At 54.9% G+C, this 18,597-nt stretch overlaps 8 protein-coding genes across 9 annotated transcripts; 5 read left to right on the top strand and 3 right to left on the bottom strand.

Annotated features, from left to right (window-relative positions):
- The first annotated feature begins 248 nt into the window (after positions 1 to 248).
- On the top strand, positions 249 to 3,701 carry H310_05446 (hypothetical protein). Its single transcript, XM_008870173.1, has 11 exons — positions 249 to 509; positions 556 to 739; positions 792 to 1,088; positions 1,137 to 1,276; positions 1,321 to 1,624; positions 1,674 to 1,770; positions 1,820 to 1,860; positions 1,915 to 2,831; positions 2,877 to 3,152; positions 3,198 to 3,347; positions 3,398 to 3,701. The coding sequence occupies exons 1-11, from the start codon at positions 264 to 266 to the stop codon at positions 3,629 to 3,631; spliced, it is 2,886 nt and encodes a 961-aa protein (XP_008868395.1). The 5' UTR covers positions 249 to 263; the 3' UTR covers positions 3,632 to 3,701.
- Positions 3,702 to 3,862: 161 nt separating this feature from the next.
- Positions 3,863 to 6,209, top strand: H310_05445 (hypothetical protein). Its single transcript, XM_008870172.1, has one exon. It carries the CDS (start codon positions 3,919 to 3,921, stop codon positions 6,115 to 6,117), a length of 2,199 nt encoding a protein of 732 aa, XP_008868394.1. The 5' UTR covers positions 3,863 to 3,918; the 3' UTR covers positions 6,118 to 6,209.
- A 112-nt stretch (positions 6,210 to 6,321) lies between these two features.
- H310_05444 lies at positions 6,322 to 7,622 on the bottom strand. 2 transcript variants are annotated; one of them, XM_008870171.1, is made up of 5 exons: positions 7,508 to 7,622; positions 7,132 to 7,459; positions 7,015 to 7,091; positions 6,914 to 6,968; positions 6,322 to 6,863 (listed from the first exon to the last, which is right to left on the bottom strand). In XM_008870171.1, exons 1-5 carry the CDS (start codon positions 7,613 to 7,615, stop codon positions 6,715 to 6,717), a joined length of 717 nt encoding a protein of 238 aa, XP_008868393.1. In that variant the 5' UTR covers positions 7,616 to 7,622; the 3' UTR covers positions 6,322 to 6,714. The 2 variants fall into 2 exon arrangements, with proteins under 2 accessions (XP_008868393.1, XP_008868392.1); XM_008870170.1 differs by having other exon boundaries at positions 6,322 to 6,968.
- Positions 7,623 to 7,744: 122 nt separating this feature from the next.
- Positions 7,745 to 9,689, top strand: H310_05443 (hypothetical protein). Its single transcript, XM_008870169.1, has 11 exons — positions 7,745 to 7,911; positions 7,969 to 8,277; positions 8,338 to 8,411; positions 8,461 to 8,617; positions 8,667 to 8,756; positions 8,811 to 8,924; positions 8,968 to 9,111; positions 9,165 to 9,251; positions 9,302 to 9,409; positions 9,466 to 9,516; positions 9,567 to 9,689. Exons 1-11 carry the CDS (start codon positions 7,801 to 7,803, stop codon positions 9,636 to 9,638), a joined length of 1,317 nt encoding a protein of 438 aa, XP_008868391.1. The 5' UTR covers positions 7,745 to 7,800; the 3' UTR covers positions 9,639 to 9,689.
- A 94-nt stretch (positions 9,690 to 9,783) lies between these two features.
- Positions 9,784 to 11,016, top strand: H310_05442 (hypothetical protein). The gene is made up of 7 exons (XM_008870168.1): positions 9,784 to 9,859; positions 9,915 to 10,073; positions 10,114 to 10,203; positions 10,266 to 10,340; positions 10,389 to 10,508; positions 10,554 to 10,695; positions 10,746 to 11,016. The coding sequence occupies exons 1-7, from the start codon at positions 9,811 to 9,813 to the stop codon at positions 10,849 to 10,851; spliced, it is 741 nt and encodes a 246-aa protein (XP_008868390.1). The 5' UTR covers positions 9,784 to 9,810; the 3' UTR covers positions 10,852 to 11,016.
- Positions 11,017 to 11,303: 287 nt separating this feature from the next.
- H310_05441 (hypothetical protein) lies at positions 11,304 to 12,423 on the bottom strand. Its single transcript, XM_008870167.1, has 7 exons — positions 12,363 to 12,423; positions 12,157 to 12,306; positions 12,022 to 12,111; positions 11,897 to 11,971; positions 11,722 to 11,841; positions 11,529 to 11,670; positions 11,304 to 11,482 (listed from the first exon to the last, which is right to left on the bottom strand). Exons 1-7 carry the CDS (start codon positions 12,406 to 12,408, stop codon positions 11,377 to 11,379), a joined length of 729 nt encoding a protein of 242 aa, XP_008868389.1. The 5' UTR covers positions 12,409 to 12,423; the 3' UTR covers positions 11,304 to 11,376.
- Positions 12,424 to 14,479: 2,056 nt separating this feature from the next.
- Positions 14,480 to 15,927, bottom strand: H310_05440 (hypothetical protein). The gene has a single exon (XM_008870166.1). It carries the CDS (start codon positions 15,886 to 15,888, stop codon positions 14,635 to 14,637), a length of 1,254 nt encoding a protein of 417 aa, XP_008868388.1. The 5' UTR covers positions 15,889 to 15,927; the 3' UTR covers positions 14,480 to 14,634.
- Positions 15,928 to 16,408: 481 nt separating this feature from the next.
- On the top strand, positions 16,409 to 17,712 carry H310_05439 (hypothetical protein; the record flags this gene model as incomplete). The annotated part of the gene is made up of 1 exon (XM_008870165.1): positions 16,409 to 17,712. The coding sequence occupies one exon, from the start codon at positions 16,409 to 16,411 to the stop codon at positions 17,699 to 17,701; it is 1,293 nt and encodes a 430-aa protein (XP_008868387.1). The 3' UTR covers positions 17,702 to 17,712.
- Positions 17,713 to 18,597: the final 885 nt, after the last annotated feature.

Raw genomic sequence — 18,597 nt, 5'->3', positions numbered from 1 at the left:
ATTGTCCGAGTGTGGCGTTGCTAAAGGGACACCACACGCGTCTGGAAGATATAATCCAAAGCGTCTGCCGTTCATCTTTCATAGCGGCGTGTCCATACATAGTCGTGCGATATAAGCGATCAAAGCACCAAAAACTACGGGAAGTCGCACAATAAGTTTCGGTTGGAGGGAAAACCATTTACGCTACAATTTGATTAGATGAAAAGATTCATTTTTATCCAATCCATCATGAGCATTGAATCACCGCGCTCGGACATACCAAAATGGTTGACCTCCAACGCGAGATGGAGAAACTGGCGGTGGACCGCTTGGCAACGTCGATGCGCCGCCTCCATGCGGCCATTGACAGCATTCGTGCAGTGAAAATGCATCCATCTATGGACATTGAAACAAAGATTCTTGACATCCTGCCGCCTGTGGCCGATACCACTCATAGCACCATCAGCGACAGGCTGCTAGCCCTTGTGAACGCCTTGTCCGAAGCTATCGAGGATGCCGAGGCTCTCGAAGTAAGCATTCTAAGGCAGTCGTATGTATACTGAATGGACGCGTTAGAGCACTCGAAGCCCTCCTGTAAACCTGCAAAAACCTCGAGCGCCATTGTGCCTATTGAGCCTTCGTGACTACACAGGCGTCCAGGCGGCCATGGAACTCATCCTGGTGTGGGGCGCATATCCATGCGTCGAACATGGCGTACTCACGCCCATTCCACAACGAGTGGTGGCCAAGACCTTCAAGAGTACGTTATGGCGACTGTGCAACCACCCCCGGCCAACTTTCATACATCCTAGTTGACCAGGCCATGGTGCAACACGTGGCGACCGCGGCCTCCAGCCCCATCAACCCGCCATCTCAGCTCGACAACGTTTTGAAGAGTTTATTGCGCATCCTTCTGCTGTCGCAATTCAAGCCCATGTTGCTGCCAGCCTATTTGTCGGACTTGTTGGTGTGCCTAATCGTTCGCATTCACTGCATGCCCGATTCTCCACCAGGCGCAGCGGCAGCTTTGCTGCAGCACCTTCTCGATGCTGTGCCCATTCGAGTCATCATGGCAAGCCTACGCGGAGTTCTCGCGACGCCACATGACAGTACGCAGTTGGATGCCCACCCGTCCTCTCGATCGTCAACTTTTCTAGACGCCGTGTTCAAGGCGCAGTGTGGTCGGCTTCTCTCGCAATGCGTGCTGAAGGATGGTGGCGTGCTCGCGACCATTGAAATGCTCCTAAGCACGGTGGACGAAGGCAACACCCAAGCTCGACTGCAAGTCGCAGCGCTGGTACGTCACACGCCATCCGTTGGTCTGATCGTTACGTGGCTTAGATTGCCCGATGCCCCCGCGCCCTCACAACCACTGAATACTTCCACGCCATCGCGCCACAAGTTCGGTGGTTGCTCACGCATCCAACAACGAAGCTCCTACGCGAGGTGGCGGGACTCATTACATCCCAGTTGATTCTGGACCATCCCATCGACGTTGTCGATGCATGCATCTTGCGGCCACTCTTTCTGCCGCTCCTTCGATTTGTTCTCGAAAGCGAGGACAGCAGTGACCCCTCCGACGACACGGCCATGTCCTTCGTCTCGACGGAAGCAGAGATCGAGGCATGCGTCGCCGCGATGAAATGTACGCTCTCGGATCTTGTGTTGGCACGTTGTGAGCGCCCTCTTGGCAGGTATGGTGCTTGGTCCCGTCCCGCCGACGCCTGTCTTGGACGCTCTCCTACCGCTCTTTCGACCGCTCGTGTACCTCGACGCTTTCGCGCGCACCAGGTCGTTTCCCCATTGGAGAGACCGTTGACAACTCACCGTGTGGCTGCAGCAAATCGTATCTTCATGCTGACACGCAGCGGCTTCTCCTCTGTACGGTCTCTCATGACCCCGCTTGTCTCGCTGATTCACGCGCTGGCATTCTAGTGTTCACACAACAACATCCTGCCGCTGCGACGCACATTGCATCGTGCGTTCTTACCACCGCACCGCCACGCCACGTCGTGCGTGCATCGTTGTGGTGCACGAAGCAGCCAGCGCCCTCCACGTCCCATGGACTGGTGTTTTGTGCTGGGGGCTCCGGTGGCGTGGGGCTGAGACGGGGGCAGGACGAGAACGTCATCGATCATGTCATCGACGCTATTGTCGACCTGCTGGGCCACCCCGATCTGGACGAAAGCAACGTCGTCGTCGGCGAGTTGTTTTCCCATCTCTTGACCACGTACATGCACGTGAGGACGACACCCCCAAGCGAAGGACTTGACAAGCTCGATGTCGACACCGGGAGCATGCGGCTCCTTCTCCAAATCACCGAGAGTCTAGGCCCGGCCGTCCTTCGAAGCGGTGTCGTTATCTTGCAAACACTGGTGACGGTGTTATCCATGTACATCGACGCGGACATTTCTGGCGACGACGCCGAGAACTTGGACGTCCTCAGCGTCGGGCTCAGCATGGCGACAACAATTGTCCAAGCAGGCGCATCGGCGCGGACACCCGATGAAGAAGCGTTGCTGACAAAGATGCTGGTGCCGCTGGAGCAGCTGGCGGCTCATCCAAACGCGCCCATTGCGGAAATGGCGAGCGACTTGAGTCTGCACATTTTGTCTCGGTCGGCCGCTCCAGACGACGGCGCTCAGAGTGCCGTCGTCACATTCGACGACATGATGGCCCGGTCCAACGCCGACTTGCAGAGCACTCAAGTGCCGCTGCGAGCGCGCGGCCTCGCTCGCCTGACCAAGTGGATCCGTCGTCGGAAGCCTGTGAACAACGTCGATGCGCTTGTGCAGCTGTGCATCCATCACTTGACCGACGCGGACAGCTACGTGTACCTGGCAGCCGTCCAAGTACGCCCGATCGCAATGCCATGGCGCGCTCATCGGTGCGAGTAGGCGCTCGCTGGGCTGGGGGATGTGTTTGCAGACAAGACCATTCCACTGCTGCTGGACGCAGTTCAGGACGTCAAGGTTTCGATCGAACAGCGCATCAAAGTCGGCGAAGCGCTCGTTTTTACCGCGCGGCGGTGTGGCGCCATGATGCCCAAATATGGCCGGGCATTCGTGCACGGGTACTTGGGATGCATTCGCCGACATCCCCAAGCAACCAAGATGCAAGACAGTTTGGAGGAAGCCACGTTTCGTGCGAGTTGTTTATCGAATTTGGCCGAAGTAGGATGATGTGGATGTGTCCGTTCGTTGCGTGATTGTTTGTAGGTGTGTGGCCTGCTGCAGTGGGCAATTCACCCGTACATCACGGACGTGGTGGCGTGTGTGCGGGGTATCCTCGATACGGAGCGACTCACGACGGACGCGCACATCGCGCTTCGCCGAGGCGCGGTGTTTGTGCTGTATCACATGTTGCAGGTGCCTCCCGATGGATCCTGTCAATGTCGTTTACGCCTCTTCTGGCGTAGTTGTTCGGGCGCGATATACTGGAAGCGATACCCGACGCAATGACGCCGATCTACCGTCTATTGAAACATGAAGCTGCGTCGGAGACGGACCCGGTGTGTCGGTTCCATGCCGAGAACGGCGTGAAGGAACTCGACACGATCATGCGCGGCGAGCTATTCCATCTGAGCCAGGACGACGACGACCGCCACCCGGCTGGCCTTCCCTCGTTGATATTTCTCAACAAAGAACGTTAATGCCGTCGGAGTGCACCCTTGCGTTGCCGCGACCAACCTCCCCTTGCCGGTGGCGTCGTTTGGATGCAGCTTTTCGGCGCTTGGACGCCGCATCGTTCGACGGCTAAAAATATCGCGCTGTAAAATTAGTCACGGCACGCTCATTGGCTGGATGTCGTATCTCGAGTGATCTGATTGGCTGACGGAGAAAGATCCGAGCCCCAACGGTGGCTTTTCACGTTGAGTCGGCGCTGCAAATGTGACCGACAGAGTCGACGGCCGCCGTCTGCATTTGCAAACGTAGCGCGATGAAGCGAACCATTGAGTATGTGGTTGCAGGCAGCAATGACATGGCGAATCATGGCAGGGTGCTGTTGCCACGCAAGATGACCAGCCTTGCCAGTGGACGTCCTGGTCCTCTTGCAGAAAAGTGCACACCCACCAACGACCTGGACGCGTTGGGGGAAGAGGGTCTCGTGCGCCATGTGCTGACCTTCCTCAACGTGAAAGAGCACCACGTGTGCAAGTCGGTGAGCAAGCAATGGAAATCCCTCGTCGAAACACTGGACATGTTTCGCCTCGACCTGAGCGTGCGATCCCCGCTGCACTCGAAAAACCTTGAACGCGCGCTCCTCTCCACAATCCACAGCTACGCGGACATCCGCGAGATCAACTTTACGGGGCAGCGGTCTCTCTGCGACCGCGACCTGCTCGTCCTCACGTCGTGCTTCTGGTCGACGCTCGAATCAATCGTTGTCGACGATTGCCTCGATATCACGGACTTTGGGCTGCTTGCCATCCTGAATGCGCAGTCCCAGCGCCTCACTAGGGTTTCCTTTCGTCACTGCAAACACATCACGGGCCGCTTCGCCCAGTCTGCGATCGCCGGCCAGCACCCGTCCCTGAAAACCCTCGATTTCTACAACACGCGCGTCGGCCGCAACCTCGTCCAAGGCCTTGAGCGATGTTTTCCTTCCCTCCAACACATCTTCGCCGCCCACACGCCCGCTCACTTTGACCTGTTTGAGCAAGCGCCGTTCCACGACATCAAGATGGAGTGGATGCGCGCCGTGGGCAACCAATTCCACGACGCTCCGTTCCGGCTCGTCTTGGCTGACTTCAACGCCACAGCCTCGTCTGTCTTCAAGTCGTCGTCGCTGTCTGTGTTCGAGCGAACGTTGCTCACCCATCCATCTTCGTTGCTCGACGTCCCTCTCGACGCGGACGGCTACACGTCGGCGCTGCTCTACGCCTGCGACAACGACCTGGACAACTTGGTCAAGCGTCTCATCAAGCTTGGTGCTGCGGTCGATGTCACGGACAGAGACTGTGCAACGCCGCTGTGCCTCGCCGCCGCCACTGGCAGCCTCTCCAGTGTCGATGCCTTGCTCGCAAATGGTGCGTGCGTGAACGCCCGCACTCTATCTCTGGCGACGCCTCTGTACTTTGCTTCAGAGATGGACTGGACCGAGGTCGTTGCCCACCTCCTCGCTCACAATGCGACACCGGACGCCAAGACCACGTCCAACTCGACCGCGCTCTGTGTCGCCGCCAAGAACGGGTCCCGAGCGTCGGTGCATCAGCTCATCCGCCATCGCGCGCGGCGCCCGAGCTTTGTGACGCTCACCAAGAAGGCGACGATGGAAGAGCTGATGCTCGCGTTATGCTTGGCGTGCGAGCGAAGCCACTTGGACATCGTACGCGACCTGCTCGCGTTTGGGTTGAACCCCAACCTGGTCATGGACAACGGCGTCACCCCGCTGTACTTGGCGTGCCAGATGGGACACAAGAGCATTGTGCAAGCGCTGTGCATGCATGGCGCAAACCCCAACTTCCGACGACCGGCAGGTGGCGTGTCATGCCTGTACATCGCGGCGCAAGAGGGCAAAGCAGACGTCGTTCGGGTGCTTCTGTCGTTTGGAGTCCATGTAAACGCGACAATGGACGATCAAAGCGCGGCGTTGCACATTGCAGTGCGGATGGGGCATTTGGAAATTGTCCAGGTACTTCACCAAGCCGCCGACGGAGGCGACTTGAATATGCAGACGCGGTCCGGCCTGTCGCCGCTCTTTATTGCGTGCGAAGAAGGCCATACCGCCATTGTGACGTACTTGGTCGAGAGCCCGTCGTACAAGGTCAATGTGAACCTGCAGACGCACAACGGTACAAGCCCGATGTTCATCGCAAGCCAAAAGGGCTACGACGAAATCGTCAAGGTGCTGTGTGCTGCGGGGGCCAACGTCAACTTGGCAAAGCACAACGGAACATGTCCCATCGATGCAGCTGCCATGGGAGGCCATGCTGGTGTCGCCGTGACGCTCTTGCACCATGGAGCGCGCGTTGGGGGCCTCGCTCTCCACTTTGCCGAGCGACGCGACGACCCCACCATGCAAGCCTTGCTCATGGCGCAGTACCAGGCGCAATGGCGGACCGTACCGCCCATGCTGTGCCCCCCACCGGCAACTCTTCAACTCCCCGCCGTAGATTTGTTTCCGCTCGAACGATGAGCGGGCGACGCATCATGGAGACCACCCCCACCCTTGGATAGACATCGATGGCAACATTGTACCACATACGAATAGACTCGTCACCATCGCAACGCTTCCTTGCTCTGTCTGACGCAGCACGACCAACCATTTCGAGTCGGAGACGCTCTGTAACGAGTGCCTCCGACTCCGAATGAAACCGGTACAAGGCCGAGCCACTCCGACGGGCACACATTTGTGTGAATTCAAATTCAGTTGAATTGGTCGCGAGGGTGGTAATGTTGCTGAAAGCCGGCGCGTCAGTCGCATGCGGGCTGCCCAGCGTCGACAGTCGTCTTCGCGTAAGCAGAAGGGGCCAAGCATGTTGGACTCGCAGCAATTGTGCGACAGGAAGCGCAAACGAGCAACGGGATCGAGTTGATGGCTGGACGAACCAAAGTGCCATTTTATCGTGGCGATTTGGGGTCGGGAAAGGTTGCATCCGGGCAGGTCACTACCACTCGCGCCTTCGTCACAGGGTGGACGAAGGACAGTTGGTGCGCATGCAGCATCATTCTGCCACGATATGTTTGCAGCGTGGTACCCATCTCGTGGAGGGTCTTCCGCGGCGAAGGAACGCTATATCGATGGTCTCCGACAATCGGTGCTTTCAGAACATGGGCACAATGACGGCGTAGCTGGTGCTTCCGCCCGGTGTGAGGACGGAGCTCCAACCATGTAGTCGTCCAAGAGCCTTGATCGGGTCGTGGATGAGTGGGCTTCAATACCTTGTACGACGTTTGAGCTGGTTGACCATCGATGGGTTCGTCGATTTCACCGGAACGACCGAGCGCAGGTGTCCCGTGCACGAGAGCAACGTACGTCTTTTGCACCTAGATACCAGAATAAGCGCGAGAGGGCATTTGGAACGAATAGTACCTTGTTATCGCGGAAGAGAGTGGCCATGTCGGCGGCGGCAAGCCGGGTTTTAGCGAGAAGCAGCACGCCAGACGTTTCTACGACAAGGATCATGCTACAAATTGAAATGGAGTCCACCTTTGTCCAAACGATGCACGAGCTTGTAATGGAGATAGCGGGATGCCACGGAATCGGTCATGCCGGTGCCAAGCTGCGTCGCGAGATGAACTGGTTTGTGCAGTGCAACGAAGAACTCGTCTTCAAACAGAATTGGGAGAGCTAACTCGGGTGGCAAGTCGTGTTTGCTGGTGTCGGAGGGAAGCTTGTTCCATACGCCGCCATCCGTGAGCTCATGGAAAAGCGCAGGAGTCATGCCAATGCGTAGATTGGCGTCGTCTGGAAGGACAAAGCTTGCTTCGACCTTGACGCGACGCTGCGTTGATGCATCAAAGAGAAAGATCCGTTTCTGTGCGCTGAATTAAATGATGTATGCTTTGTGCATAAGTCAGCGTACCTGGCGTAGATGCCGCTGGAAGAAGCTCTGCGGGCGCTGGAAGTTCACTTTTAGCCACCGGTCGAGGCGCATGCGGACATCATCCTTGATAATTGGGAACAATCGCATGGTGTCGAAATGACTTGTGACGTTTCGGACGCGTTTGAAACAATCGTTTGGAACCAGCACTATTGTGTATACAAATGTACAGTTAAAACAAAGGTGTGTTTAAAACAGGACAATTCAAATTCAAATCAAGCCAATCAAGAGCAAGGTATTGACAGAGCACGCGCGGAACGCCGACCGACGCCATCATGAGCATCTACTCGTTCCCGGTCCTCAAGATGTCCGAGATCGTCCTCTTCATTCGGAACTCGAAACTCGGCATCTCGGAGGAGGATATCAAGAACTGCGAACCAGCAGCGGTAACGCACCAATCGTCCCTCGACGCCAACATCATGCACTCCATGTCGTGGGAATAGGTTCGCCGATTCTTTGAAGCGTTCTTCGATGTCATTCTCGACATCAGTAAAGACGACTTGACGCAACCTGCACTCTCCGGGCTCAGTGTACTTCCACACCCGAACCTGCATGAAGATTCCATTCCAGAGTTGGCATTCTTCCGCACGTCCAAGAAGCTGTTGGAAGCTTGTGGTGTCACAGACTTCACATGGCAAGATATTCAAAAACCTAAGCTCAAGCGCCTGCGATACTTGCTCAGTGCGATCATCAACTTTTCAAAGTTCAAAGAGGAGAGGAAACTCCACTTCGACAAGTACCTCAAGACCACGGTACTTCGTCCACCCCCAGTAGCCGAAAATGCCATCCCATTGTCATATTCATCGTTGCAGGAAACCTTGCTTCGTGCCAAGCAGCAAAAGGAGGACGAAAACGCTACCCTTCGACGACAGTTGGAAGAGCTCAAGTACGTTTCCTGAACCACAGACAATGCCGTCTCATTTGGACGGAAACAGGGCCAAGCAAGCCGCGGAAGCCCCAGCATTGCAAGCTGTGATTGATGAATGCTCAGTGATGGAGGCCGAAATCAATGTTCTCAATACGCGGCAGTCCTTGCTGCACCCTGAAGTGAAGGCGCTGAAGGCTCAAGTCGCCAAACTAAACGATGAATTGGTACTCTCCACGACATTCTCTCCCCACTCAAATGACAAACTTGGTGCAGCAATCCCTCAACTTCGACATTGTGGAAGGGAAAAAGACCATTCGAAGCATGGAATCCAAGGTTGTCAACTCCCCTGCCCGCCAAAGATCGGTACTCCATCCGGCATGCAAACACATCTCGATGATGTATGTGCTGGTTCCACAGGAGATCGCGTCACTTGCACAGCAGGTGGACGTTGCAAAGGAAGAAGTGAACGCGCTCGACGGTCGGTCGGCCGAGTTGGACGTTATTCACAGCACAGTGTCGAGAGCTGTCAGGGTATCCTGGTCTCCACCAAACCGATCATCCCATCGTGGCCTAGGACATGGAAAAGGTGATCGAGTTACTCGAATCCATCGAAGCCGACATGGCCAAAGTGGACGTCGAAAAGGAAAACGTTCTAAAATTACATCAAGAATACAACAGCCTCACCACCAAAGCCAAGCTTGCCGTCGCGCACAAAGCTGTACCGATGTTGTCACATGTCGAGCTAGAATCACTGTACGAGACTCTACTTAGCGCGTGGAAGTTTATCTCGACCAGCGCCGCGAGGAACTGGAAGTGGACAAGGCGCAAGCACGAACGAGGATGCAAGCGGTCGAGCATGTACAACATCTCTACGTTGTGCTGGAGTTTTTGTGACGACATTCATGCAGGCCGTGGCATCGGCAGCAAAGGAAGTGGAACAATCGCGCCAGCACAAGTTGGCCAACGAACATTTGGTTGCTGCCAAGCTGCAAGAAGTACAGGAGATGCAGGCCAAGGTACTGCACCTGTAGTCGAGTGCCTACGTTGGCTACCCATGCACCATATTGTGTAGATGAACAGCGACCGCGACGCCTTTGAAAACACGCTCAAGGAGATGGAAGAGGTAGGAGAAAGAACGTCACCAAGAGGCACCGATCCACGTGGTTTCCCCAGACGTACGTGCGTTTGGAGCGCAAAGTCAAATCGTATGCCAACATGGTGGCAGATATCGTCGAGTCGGCGTAATTATTTCGTAGCAAGATATTAAATGAATTGTTCGCCTGGAAATATTCGTGAATTTGGTCGAACGTTCGAACAGCCTTCTTTTTAATTATGCTACCTTTAGTATTCAAATCCAGTTTTCAAATCTTTTCAATTCGTTCGGCGACATATTTGAATTGAACAAAAGACGGTGACAATGTTTGGACGAATTGCGCGCGGCGTGGCGACGACGGCAATCTCTGGGGGTAAGTGGAGAAGGGAGACGGCACATATGGAGGACCGACAAGGGCGAGAGCGTAGGTGTGCCTGTGAAAAGAATGACCACTCTCTCGCATGGGAGAAAGGGATTGCAGGAACTCCTGCAGCGCAACAAAAAATGGGCACATGACACCAAACAAAAAAACCCGACGTACTTTTCCAAGCTCGTGGACCAGCAATCCCCGGAAGTGCTATGGATTGGTATGCCATTACGACAGAAGTCGTGGCTAACGCGGCGCAGGGTGCTCAGATTCGCGCGTGCCAGCGAATGAAATCCTCAACCTTCCACCCGGCGAAGTGTTTGTCCATCGCAACATCGCCAACCAATTCTGTAAGGTGTCTGCCTACAAGCTTCCGCTCTGATCGTGGAATGTGATGATGATGAACGAACAGTGAGCACGGACTTGAATGCGCTGTCCGTGTTGGAATATGCTGTGACGGCGCTCAAGGTCAAACACATCATTGTGTGTACGTCGACACAGAGCCCCGAGTTTTGGCAAGTGAATCGTTTCTTAGGTGGCCATTATGGGTGCGGGGGTGTCCATGCTGCCATGACTCAAAAAGAATTTGGCCTCGTCGACAACTGGCTGCGAAGCATCAAAGACATTTATAGCGACAACGCCAACGTGCTTGGCCGTACGTTGGTTCGTGTAGTTTTCGGGGGTTCATCGTGTGTGAAAGGAATCTCGGATGAGAAGAAGCGGTCCGATCTCCTCACCGAGCTGAATGTTGCCAAGGCCGTGTACAACGTGTGCCACACGCGAATTGTGCAAAATGCGTGGCAGAGCGGCCAAGAATTGCACATTCACGGGTGGTGCTACCGGTGCGAGCGACGCAGTTCACAATCAAATCTAATGTCGTTGTGCCTTGCAGGTTGAAAGACGGGATCATCCGCGATTTGAAAATCTGCATCTCGGGCGAAGACCAAGTCGAGGACATTTACCGCAAGATGCAAGAAAAGGAAAATCCTGAAACCTAAATGCGACGTGTGGAAGCACCTCATGTACCGATCCATGTTGCCAGGGATAGTTGAGCCTTGACGACGAAGACTCGCTTTCGTCGTGGCCTTTCGATGCCACTACATGTGATGCTCATCATGATGCGATGGAAACATGCTGCCGTGGTCCTACATCTGGCGGTGCCATTCGGCGCAGGCAACGGACGTTTGGGTCGATTGGCTTCGTCATCGACTACCATCCTCGCGACCCCATCGACGACTGCGTTTTTGGACGTGGGTCGTGTCGACGCTGCGTTGCGTACGTGCACTGTAGAGGTGCGGGGAAGTTAAATTTTCTACGGCGCGAAGACTCGAAGGAAATTCGTTTGGATGGAGAGCCACGAATTGCTGGAATGCGTCGATCGCGGGATGCATGGGTGCATGGCCCAGTCCGAGGCAGTCGAGGTTGCGGTTGGATGTCTCGAACAACGAACTCAGGACAGTCGAAGCATGCATTGTTCTTTAGGAGGTGCCTCATAGTAGCAAGCCCCAGCGGTAGATCAGCACTTAAGTTTCGGCCTTTTCCTTGTCGAGCATTTTGCGGTAAATGGCTTCGACCTGGTCTTCGCCGGTCACGCGAATCTTGAGATCGCGGATGATCCCGTCCTTTAACCTACATGGCTTGATTGAGATACCAGACAAGGCATTTGAGGACGCACCGGTAGCACCACCCGTGGACGTTGAGTTCTTGACCTTCGAGCCACGCGTTTTGGACAATGCGCGTGTGGCACACGTTGTAAACTGATTTCGCCACGTTGAGTTCGGTCATCAAGTCCTGGCGTTCTTTTTCGTCTGTGATACCTACGCAATGTGTATGAGCGTGCAGTTGAAGAGGAGGTGGGAGCAATATACTCTCGAAGTGTTCTTGGTTCGTAATGTACAAGTCTTTGATGTTGCGGAGCCAGTTGTCCACGAGACCAAACTCCTTTTGCGTCAGGGCCGCGTTCACACCACCACACCCGTAGTGACCGCCTAATGAAGCGTTTAGAACTACCGTCCAAATGATTCAAGTGTTTCGTGGACTCACACACGACAATGTGCTTGACTTTCAAGTACTTGACGGCGTACTCCAACACAGACAAAGCGTTCAAGTCCGTGTTGTCTACAAAGAGGTTGTCGTTACGCTTGGAAGATGTGGTGCTTTGTACGTACTGAATTGGTTGGCAATGTTACGATGCACAAACACGTCACCAGGTGGCAGGCTGAGGATTTGGTTGGCGGGCACACGAGAGTCCGAGCATCCTACGACATGTAAATGAGCTCTTGACACTCAGACGTCGCACTCACCGATCCACAACACCTCAGGAGCTTGTTGGTGTTCCAACTTGGCAAAATACTGTGGGTCTTCTTGCTGAACTTTGGCGGCCCACTTCTTGTTTCGATCGAGGAGCTCGTTCAAACCTTTCTCACCAGTGGAGATGGAGGCAAACGTGCGCGCTAGCATCACACGATCAGTGGAAGCGACAGTTCGAGGGAGGGCGCGATCGTTCTACCTGGGATGGCGCGGATTCCGATGGACTTGGCGACGCGGGTCAGCATGCTCGGATCTTCAGGGGATTTCGAAAACTGCAGGGTGGCGTGGTTTGTTGTCAGCAGTATCCGGATGAAATCGGAAATCGTCAACAACGCCTGGAATATTTTTACCATATTGTTATATCTTGAAATTTGTAATGATTTGAATACTCGTGAGCTGCAGAGGCAGTTATCCGGATGAATGGCGTTTAAGTAACCAACTGCAGGAAACGTGTGATGACGCGTCCGCCTCAACTTGATGACGGGAGGAGCCTCTAAATGGCGGTGGCTTGGAGCTGTCGAAGTGGCCCTGTTCTCCACCTGTCCTCACATTTGCCTCACCGACGCTGGAGGTTTGGAACACCTTGCCGATCAGTTTGCTGTGGGAAGTGTGGATTGCGCCGGCGTCAACAGCCCCGTGACCCTCGCTGGTGATATTTTTCAAGCATAGCAAGCCTCGTATGCGGCCCACGACAATCGCGGCCCAAGATTTCGTCAGGCGATAACACCCCAAGCACGTTCAAGAGTTCGTGGGGGACAAACGTGGCGGTGTCGGCGTGACCCCCCAGCGTCGGTAGGATGCTGACAACTGGAGCAATTAAATGGAAAGCGAACGGGGGTTTTCAAAAATGTCGTTCTTGGGGATGCCGTCAAAGGAGTGTCCTTCGCCCTCAGAGTTGTTGCGGACTCCGATGCGACGACCGAGCTTGGATGAACGTTGCAGGAAGCTGCATTTCGCGGGGGAATCGCCCGACCGTATTTATACTGCCTCGTATCCGGAAATTTCCGGAATTTCCCCAAATCAGGGTGGTTCTCACGTCGAGTTTTTTCGTAGTCGAAACGACGCGATATGCACCACAAAACCAGGTCATCACTTACGTTAATGCCATGGCGTGGGGAGTTGACGTTGGTGGCCCATCTTTCAATGACGCGGGCTTGACGAGAATGCGAAAGAGGACAGAACTGCCACTTGACGCAGTTCGCTCAAGCTCAGATCCCGACGAAGTGATCTCAACTTCGAGGCTCTTGAGGCCATTGTGTCCCTAAACTGTGATGGCAACACCATGCCAGACCAAATGGCTGGCATCCTCCTGTCCTTTTGCCATCCGTGACGATTCTGGACATTGCCAATCCGCTGACGCAAGAAATTGCGATGGACCGAACACGTGCACGGCAGAGTTTGACCTACTGTTGACAAAACAGAGCTGGTGGCAGCTATGGAAGCAGACTGCTCCACGCAATGGCCAGTTAGATTGACAAATATTAATAAAGCACTTTGGAGGTGGACCACCTACCTCATGCCAGGCTGTATGGGGGGAAGGACGAAGCTGGCTTGGCCAAGATGCCCGAATATGGAAGCAGCGACCTCTCATCATCTTCTCCTGGCGGGACTTGGTGAAGAGCGCATCGCGATGTTTTGGAGCACGACGAGTGACAGTTTCTTGGGAGCTGTTCCTCTGCAGTCTTAAATCCGACGAAGCACATGACCAGAACTCATCAGATGCCGCAACTCGACCAATTTTGTACTGGTACCATTTAAGTGTGGACCGCATCTACCACGAAATTGCCATTTTACCACGCGTGACGGCGCCAAGACGAGGGCCTCCACATTGTGGTAAGTACACTTGCCCCGCTGCCTTAGTGGAGGCGGTCCAACTCACCCAACAGGGTGTGGCCTCTCCTTCGCCAAACCAGACAACCCACTCACACAAGTACTAGGCCGCATTGAAATCGTTTCAGTCGACCACAATTCTGTGGCCGATCATATTCAAAAGGAGTGCCTTTGGACGGCAGCACTCTGCTCGTTCCATCCATGCGTAACGAAGCGACAACAATACTCGAGTCGTGGCTCCATCCATACGTCCGAGTTCTAGCGCCATTCAGGATGCAATTCAGATTCTGTGGGCTCATCATTAGCTTCCTCCATCTTCTGCACCATCGACTTTCATGCCACTGACGGTAGCGCCATGGGGATGCCTGACTTCCGCGTGCTTGTTGCATCATGTACGCATGCTTGTCATATCACCGTGTGAACTAGCTGAAAGGATGGGACTCCACCACCAACACCACGTTAGGAAGGAGCCAAGTGTTTCACAAATGCTCCCAGGAATGGCATTGCGTACGCCAGTGTCCAACGTAGATTTTACGAAATATATTTCGACCTGACTGACATGTAAGCCCATCATCCAATGTCGTCTCCGTGGGCATCGTCTTCGTCGCATTCCTCATTCACCATGATCTTTTTCGTCGGCATCACCCAGCCTCAGCGAACATCCATCTCTTGGGCCACGCGCCGACGTTGGCAATGGCTTCGTCAGCTGTGCTCCGACGGTGGGTCACAAAGTAGTGCTGCAGCCTCGCTGTTGTCAGCCGTCGGTCCGGACAGAGCGCAGTCACAAGTGCAGTGGCAAAGTCCCGTCCTCGCTCGCGCGTCTCGCTGGGATAAAACTGCAGAAACATGTCGGCCATTTGGTCCGACGTGGTGTACGAAAACTCGACTTGAACGTCGATGCGGCCGTTCCGAATGAGCGCGTCGTCCAACTGGTGGCGGAAGTTGGTCGTCATGACCAGGATGTGGCCGTCTTGGAACTCGAGTCCGTCGAGGGCATTGAGGAGGCCAGAAAAGGTCAAGCCCGAGTTTTCCATCTTTGGCTTCCGGTCTCTCGTGAATGCAGCATCGATGTCTTCGAGTACAAGGACCGATCGAGGAGGGAGCTCGTCCAGAATACTTCGGAGGTATGTGTCGTTGAGGTTGGGATGGGTGATCTGAAGCATGCACACGTTGCGATTGCAATGGGTCGCGATGGCTTGGATGAGCGACGTCTTCCCCGAGCCAGGGACGCCGTGGAAGAGATACCCCCGCTTGTACGGGATGCCGTGCGCGGCGTAAAAGGCTCTGCAGTTGTCCGTCAAAAAGTCTTCGACGTCATCGATCAAGCTTTCCTTCATTTGTCGCGGCAGCACCACCGAGTCTAGAGGACGCCGTTGATGTGTCTGCACTTCCGTCCACGACCCGTCGCAGAAGCTCCATCGGTAAATGGAGAAAAACCCGTTTGACGTCGCCTCGGCCGCAGCCACGACAGCGTCGACAAACGAGTGCAGCGTGGTTTCTGCATTCAAGTGGCGGGTCACAAGCACGATGTTCTCGAACCGAACGACGTTTTGATATGTGCCGACTGGCTTTCCAACCGACTGGCGTAGGCACTGGAGGGTGTGGTACTGCCACGTAAACGTGTGCAGTCCAAAGCCAGCCAAGACGATGCTTGCGCCTTCCTCGCCGTCGCTGCTGTCGTCCAAGTTGGAACGCTGGGTCTTCTTCTTGCCCGTTCGAACTTCAAAGCTCCGATGGTCGCTCGTGCTGGCGAGGTGGTTGGCTACGTACGCCAGGATCAAGCGATAGCTCTTGTCCTTTGACGACACCCGCAAGAAGGTCGAGTTGGCGACGTCAACTCCATCCAAAGCACATGCGTCGAAGGGAATGGCACGGGTCGTGGTTGCGCACATCATGGTGAATTCAATACTGCCACGACGTCCTGGTGTTCCGATCGTGTTTGGTACATGCAAGTGAGTTGGGTTGTCGAACTTCGAAGGTTGACATTCGGGTACCAACACAACCCGACGACATCGACAAACACCGACACATTCAACGACCCAACAGCATCGCCCTTCATCCACATATTCCACAAGCGCCACGAGCCATTTCAGCACGGCCACGTCGAGCGTCGCGAACAAGAACGATTGTTGCCGCTAGGGCAACTCGTGGGACCTGGCAATGGCACGTTCTAGCCGTGCAGCCAGTGGCGGAGCCTACATCAGAACAACTTACCACAAATTCTGGATTCAAGCTCCCCCTTTGAAGACCATGCTTCCAGCGCAGCCGCATCCATCAAATCCAAACGACCGCCGCCCTCCCCCGCCACACCATTCGAGGCTTGCGCTGCAAGTGATGGTGTTGACGTGACAACGCCGTGACTTCGAAATTCGATCGCCATTCAACTAACAGTTGCGATCCATTGTTTCATTTGACATGACCGCGCCTCCAGTCCACCAAGGCCCGTGTGGAGTTCTCCCTTTCGACCCGGCGGCCGTGGCGGGCTCGGACGTTGACATCGCTGCCTCGACCTATGCCATGGTGTCGTCATCGGACAAGAGCTACCGACTTGTCTTGGCGTACGTGGCCAACCACCTCTGCCACGTCGAAGGCCATCGCAGCGTTGACTACAACGCTGGCAAAAAGGTCAGTTCGACCAACTACCTGAACGAAAACGATGACGAAGATGCGTACAATGTGCTCTTGGCCGGCATTGGGCTGCACAAGTTCTCGTGGAAACACCACACGTTGCACTGTCTGCGGCAGGAAGAAGGCGACCCCGTGGGCACCAACTGCGACGCCGTGCAGAAGGAAAGCCTGTTGCTATTCGCCCCGAAAGTTGGGTCGGAGATGATTTTAAAAACCTTCATCGACGAGCTCGTCGCGGCCGCCGAAGCCACGAAGAAAGGGTACATTTGCATCTCGCGGTGGTCGACCGGGGGCGAGTACTGGGACGAAGGCAAAAAGTTCAAGGCGCGGCCCCTCGCGTCCGTGGTGCTGCCCCATCATATCAAGACCGACCTCCTCGCTGACATCGACGACTTTGTCAACGACGACAGCAAGGCATTTTACGCGACCCATGGCATCCCATACAAACGATCGTACTTGTTTTACGGCGTTCCCGGTGCGGGCAAGACGTCCCTCATCCAAGCGCTGGCCGGCCACTACGGCCGCAACGTGTACAATCTTCAGCCAACCCACCCCCACATGACGGATGACTCGCTGCAGACTGCGATGGAGCAGCTCCCAAAGAAGTCGATAGTTGTGCTCGAAGACATCGACGCGCTCTTCACCAAATCGCGCCGGAAAAAGGTGGCGAACTCCTCGCTCACTTTCTCGGGCCTGCTCAACGCACTCGACGGGGTCGGCGGTCACGACGGCCACATCGTGATCCTGACGACCAATTTCCGCGACCAGCTGGACGATGCCCTCATCCGCAACGGCCGCGTCGACGTCCACGTGCCGTTTTGCGACACCACGCCAGATCAGATGGCCGACATGTTCGTCACGTACTACCCCCACGAGCCATGCGAGCGAGGAAACGACTTTGCGCGTGCGCTCGAGGCTGCTCTTGGTCCGAACCGAAAGCTGTGCACGGCGGCCTTGCAGCACTACTTTGTGACGCAGCGTCGGAGCACGGCGGACGGCACGATTGCCAACGTTGGTCGCGTGGCCCACGAGATGGACCGACGAAACAATATGCAACGACTTGTTGGCGAAAACAAATAAAGACTGCGATGTAGTTTCTTCGGTGCTGTCATGCAGACGTGGTCAAGGAGCACGAAACGACGTTGTCGGCATTTGGAGCAGTCGCGTTGGCACTCGGCCATTGGAGTTGTGGGCGATCGCTTCACTGCACGACAAGCAACCAGAGGGTTTGCATTTTGAATATTTCCATGTCACAACGATGTCGATCAACACATGCAGTGGTGCGAATCAACTTGCAAATGAACTGCAAGATAAATATCTATTCTCCGAAAAGTGTTAAACATATTTATTGTCAATGGAATGTGCAAGTGGTGCCATATCTCAACAAGACATTGGCGCGTGCGACGCACTATGCGAAGCCAAGCGATCGCTACGAGGATCGGTCGCTTGCGGTTTGGTCCACATGTAGAGACAGTGTCGACTTCCCCATGCACGAAGCTCTCGGCCACGCACCAAACGACTTACGCACTCCGATCGTCGACATTGACTTATACAAACGAAGCGCTGCTAAGGTTGGCCCGTGGTCAGCATGCGATCTCGTTCGATGTAGATGCATGGTCACCCCCAATCCATTGCCCAGCAACGTTGAACAAACTCCTTTTCCCGTTCGCACCTGTCCCAGGCAGACCGCCAGCGACACGAGGACGAGTGGCGCAGATCATGGCGCCAGATCCGACGAGGCAAAGCATACACCAGCGAACCATGTGGCGAACTTCGTCGACCAGAGTACCTGTGTCATGCACACTACTTTGGCGACTTGTGCGTGCCTGCAGCCAGCACTGACCAAATAGAGAGGTTTTGGTACAATTCCAGTCCCTATCCAGACCACACAATTTGGACATTTGTCGTTCAACAGACCGTGACTGGAAACAGGAAAAAGCGGTTTTGGTGGATCCAGTACTTGTCCAGTCATTTTT

Source organism: Aphanomyces invadans, assembly GCF_000520115.1.
Source record: "Aphanomyces invadans strain NJM9701 unplaced genomic scaffold supercont1.9, whole genome shotgun sequence".
Lineage (NCBI taxonomy): Eukaryota > Oomycota > Saprolegniomycetes > Saprolegniales > Verrucalvaceae > Aphanomyces > Aphanomyces invadans.
Note: the sequence above shows the minus strand (reverse complement) of the source record. Positions and strands in the feature narration are given on the sequence as shown.